The 17,368-nt window shown below is 31.4% G+C and overlaps 2 protein-coding genes and 1 long non-coding RNA gene across 3 annotated transcripts; all 3 read left to right on the top strand.

Annotated features, from left to right (window-relative positions):
• The first annotated feature begins 433 nt into the window (after positions 1-433).
• On the top strand, positions 434-4,489 carry LOC107412492 (calreticulin-3). Its single transcript, XM_016020267.4, has 14 exons — positions 434-593; positions 1,087-1,194; positions 1,721-1,913; positions 2,160-2,418; positions 2,656-2,712; positions 2,816-2,863; positions 3,103-3,189; positions 3,286-3,343; positions 3,426-3,493; positions 3,579-3,671; positions 3,752-3,808; positions 3,894-3,989; positions 4,082-4,111; positions 4,220-4,489. Exons 1-14 carry the CDS (start codon positions 485-487, stop codon positions 4,229-4,231), a joined length of 1,275 nt encoding a protein of 424 aa, XP_015875753.2. The 5' UTR covers positions 434-484; the 3' UTR covers positions 4,232-4,489.
• A 1,632-nt stretch (positions 4,490-6,121) lies between these two features.
• On the top strand, positions 6,122-9,065 carry LOC132799567 (uncharacterized). Its single transcript, XM_060811751.1, has 2 exons — positions 6,122-7,329; positions 8,868-9,065. The coding sequence occupies exons 1-2, from the start codon at positions 6,858-6,860 to the stop codon at positions 8,897-8,899; spliced, it is 504 nt and encodes a 167-aa protein (XP_060667734.1). The 5' UTR covers positions 6,122-6,857; the 3' UTR covers positions 8,900-9,065.
• Positions 9,066-10,691: 1,626 nt separating this feature from the next.
• On the top strand, positions 10,692-13,109 carry LOC112490593 (uncharacterized). Its single transcript, XR_003054812.3, has 4 exons — positions 10,692-10,923; positions 11,451-12,393; positions 12,485-12,550; positions 12,655-13,109. It is a non-coding gene; the product is annotated as an uncharacterized LOC112490593 (long non-coding RNA).
• The last annotated feature ends 4,259 nt before the right edge of the window (positions 13,110-17,368 follow it).

The raw sequence follows: 17,368 nt of genomic DNA, 5'->3' as shown, positions 1-17,368 counted from the left end.
TAAATACGAAATTGTATAGAAAAAAACAAAGATGGGAATGAAAAGACAAATATATTTGATGGTCGTCTGTTGAAGTTGAAGAAAAAATTAATCCAGAATCTGAGAAGAGAATTCTTCACAAGAGTGTATAAGAAGCAAAACTATTGGCCAAGACAGCGTCAAGCTGATTCCTCATTGGAAGGAAAATGCAAAGTAGACAAAAGCCCTACATCTCATTGGACAAGACATACACATACACATACTATATGAAATAAAAATGGGGACAGTGGACTGGGTTCCATTACGAATCCGCAATTGACCTTGACTTCAACTTACTGTGCAAATAAACTAGAGGAAAAGCTATTTTTATTAATTTATTATATTCCAGTCATGGAGGGCATGACTGCAATTAAAACAAAGATTATGGGTTGTGTTTTACTTCGCTTTCTATAACTATGGAAATCTGTCTCGGGTAGTTCCACACTTCCACTGCATTTTGGCTCAAATGGGAGACCAATCCCATGGCAAACTTGATCTGATAATACCAGTTTTGCTATTTTCGCTTCTCTTTCATTCTTCACTTTCTGAAATCATTTTTGAAGAGCGATTTGAAGGTACCAACTTTCGCTTTTTCTTTCTTTCTTTTTTCCTTATTTGCCTCTGCTTTTGCTTCGGTCATGTTTAGCTACTATATAATCGTTTTGTTTGGTAAAACGGTTATTTTCAAGTTACAGTTTTAGCCCCTGAATATTAAGAGAGAGAGAAAGGAAAAACCATTCTTTATATTCTTTTTAATGTTGTTTTTTATGTTTTCTTTTCTCAAAAAATGAATTTTGGGTGCTTAGCAGACTTGCAAGCTAGAGATGGAAAAATAAATTAATAAATAAATAAATACCTCTAATTTTATTTTTCCCGCTTGATTTTCTTTTATTCGCTGCGTTCATATGTATTTCGGTCACTATTTTTGCTTGACAAGTGCTTCCTTTGGAGAGTAAGAAAAAACAACTAAATTTGATATACCTTTATAGAAGAAAAATAAGATTCTTGTTCTTTCTCTTTATGGTGTGCTCTAACTTTATTTATTTTGTTTCTTTTTATTTGAAAAAGATGGATGGCAATCACGTTGGGTGAAATCTGACTGGAAAAGGGCCGAAGGAAAAGCAGGCTCTTTTAAGCACACAGCTGGAAAGTGGGCAGGAGACCCAGATGATAAAGGTGTGGTTTATCTCTCTGTCTCTCTCTTTTCATCGTTGGATATGTGCCTTATTGAGGATCATAAGTTTTGGTTGGCAGATTGGATAGAATTGATGAATTTCTTTACGTCGTGGAGGGTGGTATACATGTTATGTAATAATGAACATGAATATTGATTGTTGGTTTGCTTAATGCACGGTTCTTGGAGGGGGGGTCAAATTCCTTGTGTTTTTTGAAAAATAAAGATTAAAATAAGACCTTCATTTCTTATATGAGCAAGTTTGGTATCAACTATGGAACTTTGTTTCCGGTTTTAGTTTGTGTCAATAGTCTTGGTCAATTTAGGAATTTGTTGAGAATTGTGTTTTATCTGTTTAGAATTTCTGCAATAGTGTACAACATTTATGATCAGACTAGTTTGATAAAGTAAGAGCTACCCATGGACCAATGCTTTAGTTACTTAATTTATTGGGTCGCCAACAATAAGTATTCCCTCGTTTGAGATGAAAGACAATTAAACTTCTTGAGGATATATTAACTTTTGCAGGAATTCAGACATCCAGTGATGCCAAACATTTTGCCATATCAGCAAAGGTACCGGAGTTCACAAACCAAAATAGAACATTGGTCGTTCAATATTCTATCAAATTTGAGCAGGAAATTGAATGTGGTGGTGGCTATATTAAGCTTTTGTCTGGATTTGTCAATCAAAAGAAGTTTGGTGGCGATACTCCATACAGGTTTGTCCTCTTAACTAACATAGCTACTTTAAGTGATCTTCACCTCATATCTCATGAATTTTGTCATACCTGGGGTTCAAATATGTGGAGACCTTGTAAAAGAACTCTCATATCACTTATTTACTCTTCCACTGCAAGTGGTTTCTTGTCTGGGAATTGGGGACTATTGGATTTAGTGTTTCTTCTATTTTTCATTCTCTGATATAGTGGACATCTGTGTTGACTGCCATAGTGTTTTTTATGTAGTTTAATGTTCGGACCAGATTTATGCGGTACGGATACAAAGAAGCTCCATGTCATACTCTCTTACCAGGGCCAGAATTACCCTGTTAAGAAGGATTTGCAGTGTGAAACGGACAAGTTAACCCATTTCTATACATTTATTCTTAGACCCGATGCAACTTACAGCATCCTTGTTGACAACAGAGAGAGAGACTCAGGAAGCATGTATTCAGATTGGGATATTCTTCCTCCAAGAAAGATTAAAGATGTTAAAGCCAAAAAGGTTACATCCAGAGCTAAACTATCCTATTCTCTTTTAGATTAGATAACTTAGTGACTTCCTATTACAACGTCTCTGTTGCTCAGTGATCAGTACCAATGTTCAATTTCTTTTTTCAATTTTGTGAGCTACCTTCTTTTCTTGAAGAATTAGGTTGTTCTCTTTGGCAATGTTAGCTCCGCAATTATTTTTCCCCCCCTCAGCTTTTGAGTTGAAAGTATCTTTTGCCATCTTTCACAGCCTGCAGACTGGGATGATAGAGAATACATTGATGATCCTAATGACTCCAAACCAGAGGTATACAAGTTTCATGGATTTCCTGCTACTGATTTTCTATATGATTTATATTTGTAATGCATAAACTATGTTCCCTTACTAGTTTTTACCATGACTATTGCAGGGATATGATTCAATTCCGAGAGAAATTCCTGATCCCAAGGCTAAAGAGGTTAGTTGATTGATTATGAAGCAATACTACAAACATAACCACTTATACGAAGCTGCTGGGGTTATTTATGTTGCACCAAATTAGGATTTTACCGTGCTAACTGAACTCTGAAAAGGCCACTTTATTTCCCAGTGTTTTGATTTGGTTTTAATATTATGTTCATGTGATTTGATGCCTTTGGGTGTTTTTGTGTCTATGTACGTATAACCAAAACTTACAAATCTTCTTTCTCTGGTTAGCCTGATGATTGGGATGATGAAGAGAATGGTGTATGGAAACCACCAATGATACCAAATCCGGCTTACAAAGGACCATGGAAACGCAGGGTAGATAAATTTAACACTTAAAGAGCTAACAGGTAAGTTTTGAAAATTTTGACATTTCCTCATTAGTTTTAACTTTTTGACATTTCCACATGGCAGAGAATCAAGAACCCCAATTATAAAGGGAAGTGGAAGACTCCTTGGATTGACAACCCAGGTACTTTTTTTTTTAAAGTTACGATTTAGACCCTGAGAAAAGTTTTGCAGAAATACTTAAAGGTATCATTTCCCATATGCAGAATTTGAAGATGACCCTGATCTATATGTGCTTAAGCCAATTAAATATGTAGGCATTGAAGTTTGGCAGGTATGAGTTTCATGATATATTATCAACTTTTCCATTTTGGATTGTCTGACGATCATGGTAATGAGACGAAGTGATATGGGTGCAGGTAAAGGCTGGTTCAGTTTTCGACAACATTTTGATATGTGATGATCCAGAGTATGCAAAGCAAGTTGTTCAGGAAGTATTTGCCAATAGAGAGGTAATTAAGCTTCTTATACTGTTATTGATGGATTCCAGTTCATCAGGAGTTTATTCATTTCTTTGTTGAATGAATATCAGATTGAAAAGGAAGCCTTCGAAGAAGCAGAAAAAGTGAGAAAAGCACAAGAGGAAGAGGTCTGTGGCCTTTCTTCTCTTTTATCTTTCTGAATTTTTCAATATTAGGTGAATGTATCTAATTCATGATTTGATCCCTAAACAGGAAGCGCAACGAGCAAGAGAAGAAGGTGAAAGAAGGAGACGTGAGAGGGGTCATGATCGACGGTATCGAGACAGATACAGAGACAAATACAGAAGGGTGAGTAGCCTTGTGTTTGAATTTGTTTCTGATTGTCATCAAATTTCCTCTTCCCTTTTCCTAAGACCACCACTTCTTTCTCTGTTCTGCAGCATCACCATCGTGATTGGGATGATTATCATGTAAGCAATCAATCTTTGTTCTTTACCTTTTGCCATGTCAATCTTTACCAAATTTTTAGGACACTTTAAGCACAAAATCAAAATTGAACTTTCTACTTTCATTTGCAGGATGAGCTTTGATGCGGATTCTATAAATATCTCCTTGCTTGGTGGTTTTGTTGACAAAGAGATTTGCCAACATCTAAACTTTTTTGTGATATAATAATTGTATCAGCATTGTTTACAAGCCCTGTAACATTGTTTTGAAATTTATGTGATCTTGTCAAAGTCTAAATATTTCTGTCTGTCTGTCTGTAGTCTGCAACATTTGCTCAATTACTGAGAATATTTTGTGACCAATATAACAAGTCCAAATAATATTCAATATTATTATTACTACACATAAAGAAAAAAAAGGGTATGAGCTTGAGTGTGTAAAATTGTCATCGACATTATGAAATTTCTATTCAAACATGGACGTGGTACGAGTTGTAGCCCCATTTCCAGTTTCTGAAGAACATGTCCAGAAAAAACACCAAGTATTGGATCCAATTCACCATAAACTTTAACGCTTAGCGATGGGTTTAGCAGGATCAAAGTGGACGGCTGCCTAAAAAAATACAAATGATGCTTTTTTCCAGTTTTGGTGGTGGAATTAAATTCTCAACCGTACCTACCCGCCACAACACTTGATAAAGAGGGAGCTACCAACCTGTTCAAATTATAGACTTTCTCTTCCAAACACGAATAAATTAGGACAAAAATGAAGCCGGTTTTTGCCTAATCAAATGAAAAATATTAAATATAATACAAGTAGTAACTTTTTATAATTAAAAATCACAACTATTATTATTATTCTATAGTTTTTTTTGGCTCGTTAATTTCAAAAGATTTATAACTTTCTTCATTTATTTTTTTAATGATATTTGGATATGTTTATATTTAGTTTGTATTTTCAGTTAGAGTAAAATGAAATGAAAATAAAGTAAATTCTTAATCGATTTATTTAATCATCTAATTAATATTTTTGGTAGAATATAAAATAAAACTAATATTGCTTAATTTAGATTAGTTAATTATTTACATTTAAGTAAGTTGGACAACAATTTTAACATTGAAGTCATTTAAGTGACATGTTTTAAAATTTTAATATAATTTTATTTTTTATAAAAAAGAAAAACGATTGATTTCTTGTGTTTTCTTTATTAGGGTAAATTACACAAATTACACATTTAGTTTCAGATTTTTTCATATATACTTTTTGTTTTTGTTTTTGTTTGTTTGTTTGTTTTTTTTTTTTTTAAATTACACATACTCTCCTTGTAGTTTCAATTTCCTTTCAGATACTTCCCTTGGTCAAATTTTGAATTTTCGTGGTAAGACAAGCTTATTTTTCAAATGACAAAAGGACCTTAAATATAAAATAAGTAAAAAAAAGAAAAAGCCAATGGGATTTGATTTGTTTGCCCTTAAATTACTTGGTAGGAATATAATTGCTTGAAGCTTTGAACTTCTCAAACTTCATAAAAAAATGTTAGAACAGTGCCAAACTCATCTTTATTTGGGCAAAATGTATCTAAATTTTGAATCCTTCATCTTCAATATTTAATTAAAAAAAGAAAAAAAAATGAAAATTGGTTTGAATATTTAATTAAATGTTGATACTTTAGGCATTTTTGTACATTTTCATTTATTTATTCATTTTTGCCACAAGTTACTTGAGAAAAAATAGAAATTGGATTTTTTTTTTTAAAGAAATAATTAAATATGTAAATTAAAAAATATATAGAAATTGGATTTGTGTTTTAGGTCTTGGATCCTAGGTCATCGGGCTCAATGGACTAAGGCTGTGGGCTTTTATCCCTGGGTAATGGTACACATGCCATGGGGCTTAGTCCGGTCTTGGTTCATGGATATGGACTTTAGGTCAATAGATGTGGGCTAAAGGATGATGGACCATAAAATAGTTCATACCCCAGTCTTATTCAAGAAACAGGCCCAATTTAGAGTTGTATGCTACTTAGGAAGGAAGACGATGAAGTTTGAGAGTTGTGGTGGTTGTAGTGGACTGGTTATGGAGGATTTAAGGGAGGAGTTATTGGCAGAGATATTGGTTAGAACGTCGGCGAAAGATGTGGTGAGGTGCAAGTACATGTGCAAGTCATAGCACCGATTAATTTCAGAAGATGAAAATTTGATGCTCAGGAGGTTATGGCCTAATTCCCCCATTGCTGGTATCTACTTCTGGAGTTTGGTGCTGTACAAACATTCTCACTTCACCCAACGAAGACGATCATACATTGATTTTCTTATTCAGTTTTCCGATGTTGCCGATATCAATTTTGTGTCTGTCCCTCTTGAAACGGAGCCAGAGCGAATTCAGCCATCTTGGGTTCTCATTGACTACTCCAATGGCTTAGAACTTCTGTTCGACTCGAGCTTTTGGCAGTACGTTGTTTTCAATACCACCACAAAACAACAATGCTATCTTCCTAAAGCACTCGAACACTCCAGAAAGTTCCATTTTTTGGTAGCCTTGGCTTTTGATCCTATAGAATCCCTTCATTACAGAGTTGTCCAGATGAGTGAACCCATATCCATGGACATGTATGAACAAATTGGTCCCGAGGCCTCACTTGTTCTGGACGTGTTTTCTTCTGAAACTGGACACTGGGTTTGACATCATCTTCAACTGGGTACAATTTTTGCACGTAATTCATTGTTGTTTTAAAGGCATTTCACTTACTTCCGTGGAGTGTTGTATTGGATGGTAAGCTCATCCAATATTTTATGCATTGACCTTGATAATCTTGCCAAAACTCCTACCTGTCTTCTTCACGTCCCTTATCGAGAGAAAGCTGTGGTAGCTCGTGTAAATGATGCAAAAAGAGAGGTTGAATCCTCTGATATGTGTAAAATTGGACGTCTTGGGGTGTCAATGAACCACCTTTATTATTGTAGACGTGTAAGTAGGTTGGGTGCTTTCTGTGTTTGGTTTTATGTTGATGGTGGCAATAGAAATGGCCCTGGTGAATGGGTTCTCAAATTTAGTGTTTCCCACCGTTATCTGCAAGATATTATATTCGATCAACTTTCACTTCGCCGTGAAACATGGATTGAACCCATTGCTGTTACTCCAAATGCTGATGTCTTGTTCGTTGGAGCTAAAGACTGGATCTTAAGCTACCATATTGAAAGCAAAAAACTTCAGTTGGTGTATGAAGGAGCACCTAATAGAGGTGTTGATTGTTATTTCTTCCCTCTCTTTATGTTGTGCAAGTGCACTTGCCTAGTACAATTTTACAAGTTGGGTGATGGGAGTGCGGTATCTTCTCCACTATAAGTAGTTCGCTTCTTAAAATCATGTTGCTTGCGGCTTTTAATTTTCATTTGAAATAATACTTTTGCATCTCAAGTGATTTATTTAAGTTGTAAAACTCCTAGTTCAGTTAAGTCCTCTAATGAATATGCCAAATGAAGGTCTACATCTTTATGAAGATTTTCTCATTTAATTTTATGACTGATGAAAGTTTCTTGTTGAGTTTGATGCTTTATAAAACAAGAATATCCCTTTGCTTGAACTCAGGTGATCATTTTTTATTTGAAATTACAACAGGGTGTGTATATACTATGCGGATCAGAGCTGAAACTAATACATTATTATAAGGATCAGACTACTAATTAACATGCTCATTTTTAATGAAGGTTTAGATTTCTAGAACATGTAAATTCCTTGTCACATTGGGTTAGCTCTATATGTTTGTCATAAAGTTGCTACCGATAGTATTTTAGAAGAACCCTCTTCATTACCTTGTTTTCTTTGGTAAGAATCTAGTTAAGCTGAAAAATTATTTCACTCTGATAAATAAGCTTCAGTTGGGGAAGTTTGCTATTGCTTTGGTGCCAAGAGGCCAAAATCTAGGTGCGTTATGAGGATTCAAAGGGAAATGGAGTTCGCATGTGTTGGGGACAGTAAAATGAATAGTTGGGAGTTGTTGTCATGTTTTGTTATTGGTTATAATAATTGACTTTACTTGGGGGTGGTTATGGTCAAAACTCTATCTTTAGTTGTTTTTCTGTCAATAGGACTAGCTTAGCTTTTGCTATGAATTCTTGTTTGGTTTTCTCCAGAGGAAGTATTTAATTTCAAAATTGGTAAATTTTTACTTGGTTTATCCTTTTGAATTAGAAGATTTGTATAAGAGGATAGTAGAGAGTCTCGATACTAGAGTTTGATGTAAAATTTTACATTGTGGGAAGAAACAAAGAGAGAGAAAAGTAACAAAATATGCTTAGATGTATATTTATATTTCATTTGAATCTATAATGAAATACATATTGTTTGAAGCAGTTCTAAGTTAGGATTAGGCTTGCAATAAATGCTTCAAAAGCAAGCTGAAGGAGAAGACGACCATTTGAAGTTATGATTAATCTAGGTGTGTTCTATATGATTGACATGAATTTGAACCCATTATAAAGTTTAGGTACATGGATAGTAAGGTAAGTATCTAGAATATTAAATGCTAAACTTTTAGCTATGATGGTGGGTAATGGGAATTTGTTTTGGTATTGTGTGATTGATCAATTTAGTTTATTTATTTTGTTCTAGTAGATTTTTAATATACTGAAACAATATAACAAAGGAAAAAGGAAAATTGGTGTTGTGGATTGCAAAGTTATGTTCTCTTTTTTTTAATTTCTTTGACGTATTGTTGTGCTTCACTTTTAATGTTTCGCATACTTACCTTAATTTGTTTCATTTTTGCCTATTAAACAGAACAATCGCTTCTGATGGTGGGGAGATTTTAAGTATGGATACACATGATTTACATGATAATTAGTGAAGTTTCAAGTGTTTGTAAACAATTGTGACAAAGTGATTTACAGAACATTTGTTCAGACAAAATTACATGCATGTGGAACCAAAGTTTTTGTAAATAATTCTAATAAGATTATAATTTATATGACACAAAAAGCTGTCAAATCTGTTTGTCAACCAGTCCATCCAAAAGGTAGAGTATATAGAAACCTCATTGAAATGTTCATCCTGCATTTTGGAGGCCATTTACAAATGCATCATAGTTTGATTGCTTACTTGATAACCATCCCAATCACAGGGGTGATGCTGCACTATAGAGTTTCCAAATTAGAACTTGAGAATTGAAAACAACCACGACCAACAAATAAGATGACTAATTCCTATGGATAGCCTACTTGAAATGGTAGACTTTTGGAACATATTCACAGAGGCAGAAATACCGACATAATTTGTTAAATAAGGCCAAATGCAGAAAATCAGTTACAAATTAAAGGATATATTTATGAATCTTGGTTGCATAAATTCGATGGCAAAAGGTGATGTTTTGTTCACCAAGAAGAAGAAGAAGAAGAAGAAGGTGATGTGTCACAAATAGTTAGGGAAAAAAGCAGAAGAAAATTCAGGGCCATTATTGAAACAAATTGAAAACAAGGTTACTAATCCTTCCTTTCACCTTGTTCTTTTGCTCTTTGAGATTCCTGCAAAGAATATGGATCGTATCATTGCTTTAGATATTCATCTAACATTGAAAAACTCAAGAAAGATTAATCACAATCCACAAACCTCTTCTGTTTAATCACAATTCACAAAGGTGGTAGCTGAAATCCAAAAATCCATTTATTAGTTCCAATGAACAACGCATCAGCATTTGGACCAACAGCAAATGGTTGAATCCATTTGGACCAACTAGCAGAAGTCTTAGATTTTGCCATGGGGAAGGGACTTATCTCAGCTGACGGGAAAATATGGCATGTTCTGCAATGTGCTGTTTTACCAGCATTGCATATGAAGGTATTCATTTGTTAACTCCTCTCCTGTTCTTTCCGGTAGGTTTGGTGGAAAATAGTATGATATTCTTTAGTTCAATATGACCATAAACACCAAGTTGAGGCTCGTTCTTGCCTAGTGGCAAAATATAAGCGTATCTTATTTAAAGTATGTAGTAAAGTTAAGTGCGTTATCAATTTAAGGAATTTTTGGATTTTTGAATTATTATAGGATAGTTTATTGATGAAGGAAACTGATAGATTTTCAGCAAGAATTGTGGGTTGGTCAATATTATCAAAGAGAGACATGAAGAGAAAGAAACACTCTTTTGTTTATGGTTAAAAAGCTTTAAATAGCATTTGAGATGAACTATTTAAAAGTTTTAAAAAGACCACGTCTTTATGCCTGTAGTTGTGAGGCATCTACCTACATCATAAAAACTTTATGTATGATTTCCCTGTCATTTTATTTCATGACAGTTTGGAGCTCACCTTGGTGTAGTTCAGAGCATGTTATAAATAATATCTGTATATATTGTCTCTAAAATTTCACCAAGTTTTCAAATATTTCTTTTTCTTGATTCATCCTCGTGTATGCAGCAACTGCGATTAATCTCTTTGGAAAAGCTACATATAGTCTTTGCCATAAGTTAGATGCTGTGGCATTTGATGGGGAAGATGTTAAGGTTTGGAGTCATTTTTCTCCCATTTTGACATTAGATATGGCCAGGCAGTTTTTAATAATGATCTTGATCGACTTCTTAACGAATGAAACTGGGATGATTGAGGTGTGTTTTTTACTCTCTTTAATCATTGCTTCAGTTTTTTCAAATTTTTTTTTCCCTCTTTCAGTATGATTTACGATACAAAGATGCTTCTCTGAAGTTGCTTCACATATTTATTTACTTTAATTTTGGTTAGCATAGGTTGTTTATGCTGTCTTGAGACTAGCAGAAGACCTTAGTGTAGCACCGGTTCCATTCCTGTGGTTCCCAATGTGGAAAGACATTTAAACAAAAGAGAAAAAGGTCAGCAGCCCTCAAATTAGTTAACAACATACCTGATGATCTGATTGCAATATGCAAGTGACCAACTTAACTGTTGGAGTAACCATGTAATGCATTGTTAATGCAAGTGTGGGATCTTTTGTGACTAATGAAATTTTGGTCAAATTAATACTTTTGTGGATGGATACTGACCTTTAAAAATTTAATTGATGTTTTGCATTCTGGCTTCATACTTGTATTGACATGTTCATTTTTTATCTGTTCATGCATTGAACTGCAAATCCATAGATCTTATTCTAGGTCTTAATTGGTACATGGCTAATAAATACAGGCAGCTGTGGCTTTGTTGTTTTTATTTCTGCTTCTATAGAGGTTGGTTGATGAATAAGAGCTCGAGTTTCACAAGGAATACATGAATGAACAAGATCCCAGCATTCCTCACTTACTTTTTGCATTAGCAGATATGTATGTTGCTAGAAAGTATTGAATGTTCTTTTATTATTAGCACTATCATAGGTGACTGAATCTATTCTTACACATGCTTGTAGGTTTCTGGCAAGAAAGTCTATGATGATTTGATGACACTGCTTATGGCTGGGTATGAAACATCACTGCAGTTTTAACATGGACCTTATCGTTCATTCTTTTTTTGAATGGCTGCAGGAGCCTAGGGTTGTGGCAAAGCTCCAAGAAGAGGTATCTTATATTTTCGTGCATCCAAATCTATATAAAAAATCGATTTGGTTTGTGTCTTATGCAATCTAACCGTTGTCTTTTCATTCAATCACTTTGTTTCTGTTAGGCTGTTTCTACACTAGGAGATAGGTTTCCAACTATTTGAGGATGTAAAGAAACTAAGTATGCAACTTGAGTAAACAATGATATTAGTATTTCTAACTTCTTATTAGAAAATGACCGGACTTTGCTATCATGCATAAGACTTTTCTCCTTATCATTGCTGTCCTTATGGTAGCCACAACCACGAGAGTTGATTCAATGATCTCTCGAAAATGACACACTTGGGAAATAAGCTATAAAAAGGTTTTATTCTGTTAATTTGATTGAATACGATTATTTATTTAGTTACTAAGTTTTCTTCATATATTATAGTGGCCTGAACTTTTTTTTCCTTCTAGTTTCCATCTTCTAGTCCTTTCTTATATATGTCATCTTTATCTTAATTACTATTTATAGCCTACAGGGTTAAGGATATATTTATTTCGGTGTGGAATGATTCCATTGGAATCTGTTTTGTAGTCCCAAACATTGGGAGAATACAGGGTGAGGACATATTTTCTTTTTTCAGGTAAATGTTCATAATTTTATCCATGCATTGGTCCTTGATATCGATTTGCACTGAGGTAAACGTCATTTGAAGGTTATACCATCTACTATCTTTGTTACATATCATTGATAGTAGTAATCAATTTTTCATTTACTTGCCATTTGGTGCAGGACCAATGAAGTAGGAACATGTTTGCTACATAAGCGGTAACTTTATTACTAAAACTCAAACTCCATGATTTCACAACTTGTATTTCTTGGATGAAAATCATTGAAATTTACACTCTGCGATTTATAGACTGTCGTAGCACTTGCAATGCTTATTTGGAGATTTAACTTTCAAATGACATTTGGAGCTCCATAAGTAAGCCACTCATCTTGATACTCAGAATCTTTTTTCTAGCCATACATAGCATCTTTTTTGGTTTGCATCCATAATTTGTTCTTAAAAATTTTTTGTGTGTGTAGGTGAAGATGACAACAGGGCAACAATTATTGGTTGTCGAAGATGACCATAACAAAGAGAGTGCAACCTTCTTACCTACGTTAGAGATGCCAGCACTGAAAAGTAGATAAAGTCTGTTGGTATTTCTGAAAAGGACCCTTCGGTTGCTCAGAATGGTCACCTTGTACAAAATATATGAAGTTTATAGTATAAAGAATGTTGTAGTTCTTGTTGCATTTTAAAAATCGATGTGGTTGTAGATGGGGAAAGATTTGGAGAAAGATTACAAACATTGTGAGGAACCAAACAAATTGCATGTAATTCACCAAATGAATATATAATAAGGAAGAAAATAGGCAGAAATACTGAGGAAAAATAAGGCATAGATTAAAATGTTGTGGTCTGTCGCTCAATGCTCACATGACAAAGATGTAAGATGCAATCCATTAGGGAGAGAAATTCATTTTACTACAATGAAATCTGCTTTATCGAAACTTGATTCTCATACTTATAGCTTTTCATTTCTGTTTGTTGCGATAATTCGGTATTCCTTTTCAGGAAGAGAGACTACAATTTTAATAATCTGTCTTGTATTAGTAATGCAAACTAAAAAAATAAATAATAAAATAAAATCCAAATAATATATATATATATATATATATATACATATACATTAACAAAAGGCATATTGTATTTGAAAGCAAATGAAATATCAATGATTTGAACATTAACGTATTTACCGTTTGCTCTAAATATTAAGTTGGCATCCAATATGAATCTATTTTTTCATCGTGTTTGATTCCGCGGGCAGAAGGGAATAAATATATGGCACATTTAATGTATGGAGGAGCACCATCAAGTTGCAAAATTAAGTTTTTCTAGCCAATATAACTATAAAATAAAAATATTTTAATTGTAATTACCAATGCAACATTTCGCAATTTAGTATATAAACTTTTTGCCTACTTCGAACAAAAAAAGTGATATGTCATTTAAATTACACATTATGATGTTGTAGATACTTTATCTAAGAACTTTATTTTAATGAAAACTAATAGAATGGGAAAAAAGTTGCAATTTTAGTAAAGCTTAAAGGTTAAAATACTAAACAACTGTCGGTTATTCTTCAAATTGAAGACATAAAAAACCCTGTAAACCAAAAGAAAACCATTGGTAAAGTCGAAATTTAAACCAAATTTTACTTTATTTCTAATTAAGGGTAAAATTTTCTTCAACTTTTAGGTCATTATAAATACATTTTGGATGGTTTTATTCATAAACAAAAATTATTAGCCATATCAAATTTTTTTTTTAATATTTCAAAAACACTCATTGGTCAAAAAATCAAAATATTCTTAAACATTTAAACAAATAATAATTTAAATTATCATTCGATCACCCATTTTTTGGGTTTGTACATTTTTTCTCGTTGATGAACCTTTTTTTTTTTTTTAATCTTTTTTTGGTAATCAATTTCTTTCTTTTCTTTATTCTTATTCATTCTAACAGACTTCCACTATCACAGTCTAGATAGTCTTTGAGAAGATTGAAAAGTCGATCGAGGAAAGTTAAAGGTGAGGGTAGAAGCAAGTTCAACATTTCAGTATCGGTGGAAATTTTGAAGGTTTAAAATATAAAAATTTCTACGGAAATATTGAAAAGTATCCAATATCGATAAAAATTCACAAAAAATGATAAAAATCTATTTTAAAGAATAGAAATTTTTGTTAAAATTTAAGCATTCGCTTATTTAAACAATCAATTATCAAATTGATTATAAAAATTACAAAAATATTGAATAGATATTATATTTTTCTTAACCAGTTTAATTTATAGTTAACGGTAATGTTATAAATAAACTATTATTAATAAAAATATATATAAAAAAGTATATATTTGATAAATTATTTATTTTACAATTACATTATAATTCATAACTATCATCTCAATACTCATGGAACTCTTAGATAATTGAAATTTATTAGTATTTTTTTTGTTTTCATTTTAAGATGTAAAATGTGAAAAGTAATTATTAAAATATGTATCTTCTTAATAATTTTTCATATAATTATTAATATGTTAATTATAAGGATCTTATATTAAATATAGTTATCTTTAATGTTTAGTATAATATATTCTATCTTTTTTATTTTTATTTGCTTAATATTATTAATTTAAATGTTATCAATATCAATTCTACATAATATTTTATTTTCATGTTATTATTTTCCATTCTTATATAATTAATTATTAATTTATAATTATGGGATTTTAATGAATTCATTTTATATAAAATGTATAACAAGTATATATATATTTAATTTGGTATCACTAAAGCTAATTTGATAAAATAATTTACTAAACATCAATAATATTTTTGAATTTTTTATAAAATAAATTTATAGATATTTTTAAAATTTCCATAGAAAATTTCATAAATTTACATAGAAATTTTCAAAATTTCGATGAATATTATGGAATTTTTAACCAAATTGTTAATTATTTAATATAAATATTTTAAAAAAAAATTTCTATGGAAATTTTGCCAAAATTTCAATATATATTATAGAAATTCTATTTATTTCCATTTGGAATCTAAATTTTATTTTGACGTTTTAGAAAAATATAAATTTCAAAAAAATATCGAATATTTTAAATCTTAGATAAAAGTGATTCAGAAGTAAAAAAAGGGAAAAACTACAAAAGAAGTCGAAGAAATCTACGACAAAATTGGTATAAATTGACCTCTAACTGTTAATTTGAAATTGCTTACTGTGTTTAACAGTTAGATTGCTTGAGAAAGAACAAATAAGTAGTCAAATTCTTGAAAATCCTTTTCTTCCCTGTTATTTGAATTGATTCATCTTGTAAAATGGAAAGCTTATGTTGGTTTGCACTTCACTTTCGCCATGCTTGTGCTTTTAACTAGTTATTGGTCCTTGAAGCTGGAATGAAGTAATTAAGTTAATTTGCGCTACATATTGGTCTTTCTTGCTTGCATTACAAGAAAATGAACTTTTGGCAACAAAATAAGGTAAATGTTATATTTTTAATGATGAAAACACAATATTGCCTCTATTGTAATAACTTTTATCGAAAATTTCTTAATATCGTTGGGAAAAAATTGGTAATTACCAACGAAATGGAAATTCATGGGCAAAAGATGGAAATTTCACCCATAACCTCGAATATTGTTGGTAAAAAAAAAAAAAACAATAACCAACCAAATTAAAATTAGTTACCAAAGTAATATCTTTTACCAATGATCCAATATATTCTCTGCAAAAAGCTAATATTTATCTACAAATAGCACAATATTGTCGATAAAAGGTAAAATCCCAAAATATATATTTTTGAATTATTATTATTATTATTTAATTTAGTGAATCTATATATTTTATTTGTTTGTAATTAATATATACAATGTATTTAAATTTTGGTAAGGAGGTAGTAAAAAAAAATTTGCCGACAAGGTGTTGCATGTCTTCAATATGGCTTTGTTTTGGATCTTTGTGTGTATATATGTAAATTTTTTATGCTAAAAAGAAAATAGATGCATTGATAATTATGTACATACACACATATATATTATTATTATTAGCAGTAATATTATTCTAGAATTTATAAGATATAAATTAAATTAAATAACCATACATATAAATAACTTGTTATCCTAACTTACATTTTAATTTGTTACCTTCTTCTATATACCTTATTTTTTTCAATGATTGAATAAACTTTTGTCTGCAAATGTAAAAATTTGCTCAGCAAATGTGACTTTTGTTCGGGAAATTTTATAATTTTGTCGGCAAAAGTTGTGCATTTTTTATTGCAAAAAATATATCTTTTGAGAAAATCTCATGTATGTAATTTGTCCACCCTCTGCATAGGGTTTTTGTGACATATACATACAATTTTTTATGTAAAAAACAAATTAAATACAGTACTTATTAGTTAGTATCATAATTATATGTAACTATAAATATAGTATTATCATCGTTGTTATTAATAGGAGTATTATTTCAAAATTCGTAAGTTACAAATTAAATTGAATCAACATGTCTATAAGTTACTTTTTTTTATCTTAGCTTACAATTAATTTTGCAGGTTAGTTACATTCTACGTTGCACTCTAATGGTGGAGAGCATTTATATTTGTTTTATTGTATGTATATCATTTTTTGAAAACACTAGTAAACATTTGTTGATGAAATTTATATTTTATTTACTCGGCAAATGTATTGCTTTTTTATTTTGTATTTATAAAAAACTGATATGCATTGTTTCAAAAAAAATAAATAAAAATCTGATATGTATTTTTAATTGTTTGGAAAATGATCTTTTGCCGATGAAATAGTATTTTTTTCCTTAGAAAAAGTTAATGTTGCCGATGAAATATGCTTTTCCTTAGAAAAATGACTATTGCCGATGAAATTTTTTTTTCCTTAGTAAAGAGACCATACCGACAAATGGATAACATTTTGACGGTAAATAGTTGAATTTTTGGAGAGAGTTTTACCAAATTCGTCGGCAATAGTTTTGATGCCCCCAAGTTCGGCCACACGGTTCCACCAGTCCTCAAATGGGAAAATAAATAAGAATGAAAAATGATATTTATCATTATTGGTAAATATCATCAATACTATCCATATACATATGTGTTAGTTGTTAATTAATACTGCATTTTTACATATAGAAATTTAATTTTTTTAATTTAAAGTGGTGACAAATACTAATG

This window comes from Ziziphus jujuba, chromosome 10 (assembly GCF_031755915.1).
Source record: "Ziziphus jujuba cultivar Dongzao chromosome 10, ASM3175591v1".
Taxonomy (NCBI): Eukaryota; Viridiplantae; Streptophyta; class Magnoliopsida; order Rosales; family Rhamnaceae; genus Ziziphus; species Ziziphus jujuba.
This window is presented reverse-complemented; position numbering and strand designations above follow the sequence as displayed.

Excerpts from the sequence above, each read along its gene's own strand:
- LOC107412492 (XM_016020267.4), top strand. The coding sequence starts at position 485 with ATGGGAGACCAATCCCATGGCAAACTTGATCTGATAATACCAGTTTTG. Across the intron at positions 1,195-1,720 it reads AGGAGACCCAGATGATAAAG|GAATTCAGACATCCAGTGAT; the intron begins GTGTGGTTTATC and ends TAACTTTTGCAG. Across the intron at positions 2,864-3,102 it reads CTGATCCCAAGGCTAAAGAG|CCTGATGATTGGGATGATGA; the intron begins GTTAGTTGATTG and ends TTCTCTGGTTAG.
- LOC132799567 (XM_060811751.1), top strand. The coding sequence starts at position 6,858 with ATGGTAAGCTCATCCAATATTTTATGCATTGACCTTGATAATCTTGCC. Across the intron at positions 7,330-8,867 it reads TGAAGGAGCACCTAATAGAG|AACAATCGCTTCTGATGGTG; the intron begins GTGTTGATTGTT and ends CCTATTAAACAG.